Source organism: Ammospiza nelsoni, chromosome Z (assembly GCF_027579445.1).
Source record: "Ammospiza nelsoni isolate bAmmNel1 chromosome Z, bAmmNel1.pri, whole genome shotgun sequence".
Classification (NCBI taxonomy): Eukaryota; Metazoa; Chordata; class Aves; order Passeriformes; family Passerellidae; genus Ammospiza; species Ammospiza nelsoni.
In genome coordinates, this window is record NC_080669.1 from 12,564,726 (window position 1) to 12,576,091 (window position 11,366).

At 44.6% G+C, this 11,366-nt stretch overlaps 2 protein-coding genes across 2 annotated transcripts in view; one reads left to right on the top strand and one right to left on the bottom strand.

Annotated features, from left to right (window-relative positions):
• The window catches only part of DTWD2 (DTW domain containing 2), a 64,767-nt gene extending 59,130 nt beyond the window's left edge, over window positions 1–5,637 (bottom strand). The window contains exon 1 of the mRNA XM_059492643.1: window positions 5,495–5,637. Within this exon, the coding sequence (XP_059348626.1) occupies window positions 5,495–5,637 (143 nt within the window). The remainder of the gene's footprint in view (window positions 1–5,494) is intronic.
• Window positions 5,636–6,899, top strand: LOC132087027 (uncharacterized). Its single transcript, XM_059493053.1, has 3 exons — window positions 5,636–5,695; window positions 5,758–6,354; window positions 6,423–6,899. The coding sequence occupies exons 1-3, from the start codon at window positions 5,636–5,638 to the stop codon at window positions 6,897–6,899; spliced, it is 1,134 nt and encodes a 377-aa protein (XP_059349036.1).
• Window positions 6,900–11,366: the final 4,467 nt, after the last annotated feature.

The window sequence follows — 11,366 nt, forward strand, 5'->3', positions numbered from 1 at the left end:
AAAGGTGTGACTGATGATAAAAAAACCCTTTCAAGAAGAAGTTCAGAAAAAAATGTAGGAAGACACCTTGGCTATCACAAAGGAAGCTGGACTTATTTCAATACAAAGGGACTGGAGGGCGGCCTTTGCTTTAGATAAACTTCTCTGTGCATCAACTGTTTGTGTAAATGGCCTCCACCCAAAAATCAATAGAGATAATTATCTTCCTGACCCCAAGAAAATCAATAGAGACAATTATCTTTCTGACCAGCCAGACCAGTATGGAAGAAGTATTTACATGGCTTAGCATAGTACAAAAGCTGAACAAACACAAAATGAACTTCAAGAAGAGCAGTGGGTTTTAGGTGGATTCAACCCATGCATTCCCTTCTGGTAACTGAGGATGGACAGTGCACATCTAGAAGAACCCTGTCTGGGGATACTGACCTCTGGCAGGATGGACCTTTACAGACTGGAGAACTGGGCTAGAAGGAACCTCATGGAATTTCAACACAGGTAAATGCAAAGCCCTGAATTAAAAGAAGAACAGCCTCAGGCACCAATACACCCTTTGGAACCAAGAACTAGCTGGAAAACAGCTCTATAGAGAAGAAACTGCCAGAGAGGCTAATAATGAGCCAGCAAACTGTCCTTGCCCTTGACACAAAGGCCATCAATAGCAAACTGGGCAGCATTTAACACTGCTGCCTGGAGGTCAAGAGATGTGATCCTTCCTCTCTACTCAGCACTACTAAGGACACGTCTGGAGTGTTGGGTCCAGATCTGGGCCTCCCAGATCATAACAAGCTTATTGGAGTAGGTCCAGCACACAGCTAAAGATGACTATGGGACAGGAAGTTTTTGAACAAGAAGAGGCTGAGAAATTGGAAAAGAGAAGACTAAGGAACACGTTATCACTGTGTATAAATGACTGATGGGAGGGAATGAAGATGAAGCTCTTCTCAACAGCACCCACTACCAGAGCAAGAGGCAAAACGCACAGGTAAACTAAGAAACTCCATATGAAGACAGATGGAATCGAACACTGGGAGAAATTCCCAGAGCAGTTGTGCAGTCTCCGTCCTTGGAGATATTCAAAACCCAGCTGGACACAATCCTGGGCAACCTGGTTTAGCTGATCCTGCTTCAGCAGGGGTCTGAACCCAAGGTGATCTCAAGAGGTCCCTGCCAACCTCACCCGTTCTGTATGTAAGATTCTGTGGCTACAGCCCCAACTGGGTATGTCAGACTGTGAGCGTGGTAATTGACAATTATGTCCTTATAGGAAATGGGTATTCATCTCCACACAGCAATAACAAAAACATGCCAAATGGAAAAAATCATCCTGAAGTAGAAGTAATAAAAGGCTATGAAGCTATTTTCTTTCAACAGCCCTTGCTAAAATACTTAATGCAAGCTTATTTCACTTTCTGCAACTGCTACTCAAACTTAAAAAATTCATGTTTGCACCTAAATACCATAACAGCGTGTTATAAAGCAAATGCATATATTTATTGTGTTGAAGAAAGCCCAGATTGCTTCTTCAGACTCAGCCTTTATATGATGTAACAGAATTATTAACAAATATGTGACACTTATAAAAGAACATTAGATTTTTCCTCAAAATATGAAGCAGCACCATGTCATCAGAAGTCATCATTGAATTATCAATGCTATCAAGAGCTCTCATACCACTCAAATTCACCGAAATTATTTTAGATATAGGCAAAGAGAGTATTTATATTAAAGGATTAATGTTACTCCTTTTCTTGCGCCCCACTCTTGAAATACATATACAGCAGCACAGCACATACAATAGCAGAACTGAGAAAATACCAGTTGTTGTTAACCCAACTCTACAACATAAACCCATCCTGCAAATATAGAGGACTGTTACCAGGGGGCATTTGTGATGGCCTACATGACACCTAACAACGTCCAGATGATAAATAATACAGTCTAAAGTCATAATTTCTCCTAAAAATATTACCCAGAAGTTCTCCTATAACAATGGGATTTTCCTATGTATAGTCAAGATTTGTGGCAAGAAGTCAATTCATGGCTCTTGTACTAATAAAAGGCTTTTTTCCCTAATAGAACACCATATATCTAGAAAACAATGAAATCTGACCCACAGAAGTCCACAATTTCAAAATGTTAAATTACTATCAGCATCACACACAAAGTCAAATTGTTGTCCTACATTACTTCAGTTGTGGGGCCTGCTCATTTTGTTTTTCAAGGTAATAGCAACTTGGAAATTATTTGAAACCTATTCTACTATTAAAATGTTTGCGTGTGGGGCTTTAACTTGAAAGCAAGTTGAATACTTAAATCAGCTATGAAAGCCTTAAGAAGTTATTCATTCAAAGTTTATCACCACTAACCTTTTGGTTTTGGCAGACAGACTATGTATTAAATTCTCTCCTCAAGAATAAAACAGTATGATGTACATACCTCATTTGCATCAGCTGCTTGCCATCTGAAACACCAATCACAAGCAGGGTCATTTTAAACTTTTTTTTTTAGCTGGCACTTACACACACAAAATACACCTTCACTTACACCTTCAAAATGTAAAATTGTATTACATTATTCCATTCAAATTCTCCCCCATAAGCTATTGCAAATGCTAATATTTTCCCCACCACCACCACAGGCAATAGAAAGTCTCCAACATATAACACTTAGAAACATCCTGTCCCTTCAGGACACTCAAGTGACATTCACATTATCCAAAATGAAAACTTATCTACCTTACTCCCACATTTCTATTCCACATCTTGACTGACTGAGCACTTGTTAGCAAGTTGTCAATCAGCTGTCTTGCCATTTCTAAAAAAAATCAGAACCTGAAGTCAGTTCCCTTGAGAAATCACCAGATGATGCTAAAGAGAGCCCACTCTTCCATGCTTTTGTACTGAATTCAGACCTAAATCACATTCATTGAGGAACATTGTAACAAAAATCCAGAGTTCAGAAAATTGAGGAAGTCAATTAAATATACCCAGCCCCAGCCAACACGATACTGTTAAGGGTAATATTGCTTCCCGTGAGGCACCCTAAGTTACAGCATTACCCACTTCAACTGCAAGTCATGCCACAGAGTCATGAACAATGAAAAGCAAAATTTAGCTATAATCCTGAAGAATAGCATGGAGGGGATACCCTGCAAAAATACACTGAATGTACAAATTAGTCTTGCATTGTTACCACCACAAAAAAAAAAAAAAAAAAAAATCCTTTTTTCTTAAAAAGTAGCTCTGTGGTCTTTTCATCCTCCTTGGTTTCTCCGCCCCTACATTTCTGTCAGTGTCTGTGCTCATTGTTCCCATGCTCCTCACAAGATGTAATTCATCCACAGCTCTTTAGGAAGATGATGTTTCAATATTCTGCATGGTAATGAGGAGCTGGACAAATATTTTGCATCACATTTACTATGAAAAAAAAGAGACACCCATCCTAGAAATCATTTTTGTATGTGACTCATCAGAGAATCTGTTCAAAATTTAAGGACCTGAAGTAGATGTTGTGAAACACACTAATAAAATAAACAACAATAACAGAAGTACTGTACAGGCATTTTTAAAGAACTCAACATTAAAAAGCTCAGTAAGGGATGACAGTGGGTTAACTCTCATTCAGCCAATTCCTTGGCATGTAAGGACTGGAAATGCTGAGCAGTAAGCAACTACCACCAAAAAAAAAAAAAAAAAACAAACCCCAAAAAAAAAAACAAAAAAACTGAACTACTTCCACATAGAAGACTGCTAATGTGAACAGAAACTTCAAATAAAAATATGGTTACTAGAACCTTACAAAAACACATGGTTTATATGAAAATAATTGGCATAGATTTAGGAAAAGGGAACCCTACTTTTCAGACCCATTTAAGATCTCTGAAAGAGTCAATAAATACAGAGTGCTGTAGCTAACAAAATCAACTCTGGCCTTCTCAAAGAGTTCCCAAAAGGTTACTAGGTAACTAAGCAGCTATAGGATGAGGAAGGATCCTTACAAATATAAACAGAAATGCATCACCCAAGGTATAAATCTCTACCTGGCTTGCTCCTACCTGGAATAATATGTGCAAGGGAGGAAGGTGGAAGCCACAGCCAAAATAAATTAAAAGATAATTCCTCCCCACTGTGGTTTGTAGGCCTGTGGTGTGTCCTTGCTAACCAGAGGTTGCTGATACATGGAATTGACATGAGTTCAAGGGGGACTGGAGAAATTCACATCAACAAACCCCCTGCATTTACTGGGGGATATTAGATATTACATCCAGCTCAAGAAGTTCTCTGAGCTAAAGAGAAAAAGAGGGCAGCAAAAGGCAAGTGTCACTCACCTGCCTGGTTTTCATCTCTGAGCATCAACTATTGCTTATGACTACTTTTTCCAACAGTGAACACTTAGAAATACTATGACTTGCATGATACATATGTTTTATTACAACTTACATACAGGAAACTCTCCAGCAGCAAGCTTCTGAACTCTGACACTTGAAAAGAGACTGCAACTACACTGTCAGCAAAATTACATGCCTTTCCACTCATTTCACCAATGACCAGGAACAGATCAATCAGTATAGGTGCTGAGAAGCCTTTTTTCCCTGGCAGCTATGCACAAGCATTTCAGTTCAGGAACTTGCTCTTTCTTTACTAAAAGTACATACATCCATACATAAGCATACAATCAGATTGTGAGATATTTCTGGAAGACCATAAGTCACTGTCTGCTTCAAAAAGACACCTGAATTCACAAGTTGTATTAACCAATGCTCGAATGGATTTCAAAATTAGCCATAAAGCTGTTAGGTAAGGCTAGTTTTTCATTTTCTTTTGACAAAGCACCAAAGACAGTGCAGATGTACTGAGCCTCATGTGCCTCGCTGCATGGCATTGAGGGGACACATTGCTTACCCTTTGCTTTTCTAAGGCGAGCATACAGAGAAAAGGTGTAGCACCATCTCTGTGTTGAGCCTCTAGGTATTCCCCACCACATTTACCGACTCCTTGGACAACAGAGTTAATTCATGTCATGTTACTGCTTCACAAGAGGTGTGTACATGCCTTTAGGACATTACGGCCTCAGGACAAGAGGCAACAAGCAGAAACTGACGCACACGAAGTTCCACCTGAACACGAGGAAGAACACCTCTACTGTATCTGGAACAGATTGTCCAGAAAGGTTGTGGAGTCTCCGTCATGGGGATACCCAGGAACCATCTGGATGCAATCCTCTGCCGTGTGCTTTCGGATGGCCCTGCTCGGGCAGGGGGTCTGCACCAGAGGACCCGCCCGCGACTGTGCGATGCCACAGGCGCTGGAGGGCGCACAGGGCGAGCGAGAGACCCTGCTCACACCGACCCGCTCCGTGCGGGGGTCCCTGAGGGGGACTCAGTCCCTGCCGAGCCACCGACCCGCGCCCGCCCGGGGCCTCAGCGCCGCCTCACGGCCAGCGGGGCGGGGCCCACCGGCCCCGCGGCACCTCCGCGGCCCCACTCCCGCGTCACCTGCAGCGCCCGCACACGGGCCGCCTCTCGCAGCACTCCACCGGCAGCTCCCACAGCCCCTCGCAGCCCTCGCCCTCCCCGCCCGGGGCCGTGGCCGGACCAGGATCCGCCCCGCCGCCGCCGCCGCCGCCGCTGCCCTCCATGCCGGCGCGGCGAGACCGGGACACCGCCGACCGCCAGGGGGCGCCATCCGGCAGGAGAGCGCGCGGCCCCCGCTCACGTGAGGAGGCGGCACAGCCCCTTCCCCGGGCCACGCCCAATAGGAGCGCGCGAAGAGCCGGCGGAACCCCTCCCACCGAGGCGGTGCCAATGCGAGCGGCTCGCGCTCCGCAGCGGGGTACGGCCGGCAGGGGGCGCTGTCGGCGCGCGGCGGTCGCGCGGAGCCGCGTGGCCTTCCCGGGCACTGCCGGGAGCGCGCGAGCCGCGTCCCGGCGGGAACGGGGAACCCCGGCCCGGCCCTGCCCTCACAGCACGGGCACCGGGACCGGGTGAGCCCCGTCCCGCCGGGAACTGGGAACCCAGAGCGGGACACGAGGAACCCCGGCCCGGCCCTGCCCTCACAGCACGGGCACCGGGACCGGGTGAGCCCCGTCCCGCCGGGAACTGGGAACCCAGAGCGGGACACGAGGAACCCCGGCCCGGCCCTGCCCTCACAGCACGGGCACCGGGACCGGGTGAGCCCCGTCCCGCCGGGAACTGGGAACCCAGAGCGGGACACGAGGAACCCCGGCCCGGCCCTGCCCTCACAGCACGGGCACCGGGACCGGGTGAGCCCCGTCCTGCCGGGAACTGGGAACCCAGAGCGGGACACGAGGAACCCCGGCCCGGCCCTGCCCTCACAGCACGGGCACCGGGACCGGGTGAGCCCCGTCCCGCCGGGAACCCAGAGCGGGACACGAGGAACCCCGGCCCGGCCCTGCCCTCACAGCACGGGCACCGGGACCGGGTGAGCCCCGTCCCGCCGGGAACCGGGAACCCAGAGCGGGACACGAGGAACCCCGGCCCGGCCCTGCCCTCACAGCACGGGCACCGGGACCGGGTGAGCCCCGTCCCGCCGGGAACTGGGAACCCAGAGCGGGACACGAGGAACCCCGGCCCGGCCCTGCCCTCACAGCACGGGCACCGGGACCGGGTGAGCCCCGTCCCGCCGGGAACCGGGAAGCCAGAGCGGGACACGGGGAACCCCGGCCCGGCCCTGCCCTCACAGCACGGGCACCGGGACCGGGTGAGCCCCGTCCCGCCGGGAACCGGGAACCCAGAGCGGGACACGAGGAACCCCGGCCCGGCCCTGCCCTTACAGCACGGGCACCGGGACCGGGTGAGCCCCGTCCCGCCCCTGCCCTCAGCGCACGGTACCGGCACCGCCGGGAGAGAGCGGCGAACAGCCCAGCAGGGCCGGAGCTGACAGCGCCCCGCTCCGCGTAGGCAGCAGCTCCTGGTGCTACTAGTGACTCTGGGGTGGGAGACTGAATTTTTAATACTGTTTTTTATTTTTTTTTTAAATCACAGACTTCTGGTTATTACCTAATTATCTGACCACTTAAATTGATATTTTATTCCAAGTGCTGCAGAGTAAGACTTCGTGTGCCTTAGACCCCTTATACCCTGTCCTGGCCTCGCTCAACTCCAGTGGAGTTTCTGCGGCACAAGACATAGTGTAAGTTATATTGTGGTCATGTTGCAGTTTACATTAGAAATCTACTGAAATATAGCAGCCAGTAGATTTCCACGCAAGAGATCTTCTCCTGAAATTAGCATCTGCAGATGAGTGGGCTGGTTGTATTATTTCCTGTTTTCTGTTCTGTATCTAAAATAAACTGTATTGTATTTATGTATTTACAATCATCAGACTAATTTGATGTAATTCAGGCCTCCTGCTGTTAGATTCATTCGTATTGTGCAATACTCACGCACAATATTAACATAGTTTTGCTTTTAAGTGGTGTATTTTTGTACTATACTTTTTTATTTGTAGCTCAAATTTGTAGCACTAATTTTCTTGTGTAGCCGTTGAAATAAATTTTCCTCACAAGATTGAAAAAAATCAGAGATCATTGATTCTGATGCTGGCTAAATACTTATACACTGTAAATTAAAAAAAAAATTTAAAAGAACCACCAAAGAAATTTTAAAAACAAACAGAAACAAAAAAAAATCTAGGTAAAAAGGAAAATACCACTATGAAAATTCAAAATTATGAAGTTATCTATTGCTAGTATTATAGCCCACCTGATTTAGGAGAGGGAGACTAATGTGGGTGGTGGGGAAGGCTGAAACTTTTTTGTTAAGGTGAAAGCCTTATCACGAGGTAAATTGTTATAACCTATGAACAGCTTATTCAGGCCAGTTGTTAGAAGAATCACAGTTGTAGTGGACAGGACAAGGAGTATTAATGACAATTTTCCTAGTTCCACCTTACTGGGAAGGGTCCCCATGCAGGACTAGCAGCAGCAGCCTGGATATGCCTTCACAGCTTCCCACAAGTCTCCAAAGACTTGAATTTTTTATCTGCTCTGCTAAGTATAATCAGCCTTAAAAGAAAGTAAACCATTGTAAACTGTTCTGGTCAGACCACACAAAGGAAAATAGATCTGCAGATAGAGATGCCTAAAATAAATGTAACAATAACTTGGTCTGAAGCAATTTTGTTGCCAAGGAAATGGGTGAACGTGGCAGCGAATATCGAGAGGTTCAGAAGCCAGAGGATGCTTTTGTCTGTATGCGTAGATCTGAAGAACAAAGTGAGTCAGTTGAAATGGAAGGAAAATGGAAACATGAGATCAGGTTAGGATAACCTGACCGTGACTAAAAGCTAGGCTTGAGGACAGAGGGTTCCTGTTAGCAGAACATTGCTGTTCTGGACTACCAACAACAGTAGAAGGGATTAAAAGCCAGATGAACCCGACCAATTTTTTTTTTTTTTTTAAACAAAGCCACAGTTTGCTATATTTGTGTGTTTCAATGCATCTTTTCTCACTAAAGTCCAAACAACTAAAACTTTGACACTAAATACTAATTTTTAAAAATTGGAAGCATTATTTTTTGGCCAAAACATCTTGTTTGAATAAGGAGGGATTTAAGAGGAAAAATGACTGTATACTGAAGTCTAAGACAAAAATTAAAATATATTTTATGGCAGATCTTGTAATAATAATCTTTTGCAGGCTAATAGGGTATTTATTTTCACACTATCTTTTTAATACATTAGTAGCTTGAGTATTCAATGTGCAGACTTGAGTGCAAATTAGCTTGTCCACCATCATATTACAAACCTGAGGAATTTGCAGCATCTTCTTGGACAAATGTTTACAATTTGTAAACTTACAGCCCTAAATGATAAGGTGACTGGGAGTTTCTTGCTTGCATTAAATACATTTACTGCACTGTTCCCTTTTTGGAATAATAAATGGTCACATGTTTAGTGACTCACTGTAGTGTGGAAAGTCCATTAAATTTTATGAAAAGTACCATTCTTCTGCATGTCCAATCTTTACTGCATCTTTTATAAACCATTTCTCTTTTATTCTAGGATTTAGTATTTCTTTTATTTTAGGGTTAGCCCTTACTGAGTAAAAACAAGTTACATTTCCTGCTGCTACAAGTCACCAAAAGTCCCCTCCTCACCAAGATGTTCAAATTTAATATACATTTATTTTAAGAGATAGAAAAAGCTGTCAGGATTGCAGTCCTCAAAGAAGCATATTCAAATGGCAGGTGTAGTTTCCAGGGAGCTTTAGCCAGTTTCATTCCAAGTCCCATGTTTCTACTGGCTGTTTTGACCCAGAGTTTCAAATACCAGTGTAAGTAATCTGAAATCCTGCTGGATACATCATATTTTTTCTTTTGTTTTCTTTTAAAATCTGTATCCTCATACAGAGTGTTCCTTCATGGCAGCTGACAGCTGTTGAATTCGGGCAGCTGTGGTTCATGTTTCCTGTCCATGGCCATCCTTGTCCATGCATTCAGGTGATGGATCCAGCGTTCAAGCCTGAGCTGTCTCACTGCACAGCCCCTGGTGTCAGCAAGAGGCACAGTCTGCGCCACTGCAGCGGGAGCTGGGAGCTTGGAAGCCGTGCTGAGCTAAACTGCTGCCTCAGGGCACCACAAATGTGCCTGGAGAACTGGCTGGCACTGAGAAGTGTGGGCCAAGGGGAACAAGTTTGAGACAGGTGAACTGGGAGATGCTTATACGAAGGCCGCCGTGAAGAAGAGAGCTTTTGTTTGTTGTGCAATTATGCCTCATTGCCTCACAACAGAAGACAGACAAACATCTTGGTATTTGTACAGCAGAATGGTATCAACAAAGCACCTTCTAAGCTGGCAACATGTGCAAACAGAAGCCCATGTGCAATATAGACTGTACTAGATAAGGAGGTTCCAGAGTAATGTTGGTAAATACCACTCAGGGTGGAAATGGAGCTCAGTGCAGGAGAAGTGTGGGGGTGTCTGAACTCAACACCAGAAACTGCTGAGTTTTGAGGAAGAGCTCGCTTTTTGTTTGACCTAAGCATGTACTGACCTGATTTGTCAGCTCACTTGTTTCCCAAGACAGGCCTTTTTGAAGGAAAAAGAATGTTTTAGTGAGACAAGATAGCTGCCCAGAATAATCGTCTCCAACTTCCCACCAAGGACTTTGTGACTGTTGCTGGAGGTACTATATTTTTCCACATGCACAGAGATACTGTGAGACTTAAGGGCAAAAATTGCCTGTGCCTGTCTCCATTCCAGAAGATTCTGTTCTATAACAGATTTGCAACACAATGATGAGAGTAAAGCACCCCATCTTACTTGTTTGCCTGGGCAGCTAAGGATTACATTCCAGGGAACAAAAAATAGAAACTAAAACAAAACAAAGAAACAAACAAAACAGAATACACACCAAAAATGAAAAAAAAAAAAATAGAAAGAAAGAAACCAGAACAAAAGAAACAAAAAAACAATGACAAAGATTTAACCATTCAGTATTAAAAAACTGATTACATGGTCAGACCTGTGTAACATTTATGTACAGTGTATATTGTTATCTCCGCTTCTTTTAACCCGTGGGCTTCAGACATTACTCATTATGTTTAAAGGCTTTGGATTTGTCTGTCATTTATGATAAGTCACTGCTTTGTAAATACTGACAGCAAGTGACTTGAGAAATGGAGAATTCATTTCAGCTATTTTTGTTACTACTGGGGGCTTGGAAATGTCCTTTACATAAACTAGAGAAACAGCAACAGCAATAGAAACATCCAGTTTGCTGCTTATTTTTCCTTTGTATTTTTTTTTCTGTAGACCCAAGAACTAACATTTGTGCAATCATGTCCAAAATGCTTTGCAACAGTGATTATGTCTTTATTCTGCCTGATGAAAAGCCTTCTGCAGGGCTTGTTCTTTAGCACCTCTCTTCTACATATTTGCAAAAAAAAGAATATTTTCCATAGCCTCGTTTACTTCCCAGAGAGACAGGATTTTGGGGATAATAATGTTTGTCCATTGAAACTTTCCTCACACCTTGCAGATACTCTGTAAGAACATACAGTTAGGAACTGTATTTGTGTGAGGAAATAGCTTAAAATAACATTCCATCCCAGCTGTCTCGTGCCATCTCCTGTACATACACTTTTATTTTTGGCGTACTACACAGATGAGTTACAGTGAAATAATAAGGGCGTGACTTTGCAAGGTAACTACTGCATTTCAAAACCACTGGTTTACATGTTTTCACATACTGTTAATGCCAGGAAGTGTTCTTTCTCATTCTCCCTTGAGGATAATTGCCAGCCATTTTGAAAAAAATAATAATGAAGACAGTGATACTATGAGTAGAACCTTATTTCTTTACTTGGTCTTAAAACAGTGAAACTTTTTAGTGAATCTGCATTGG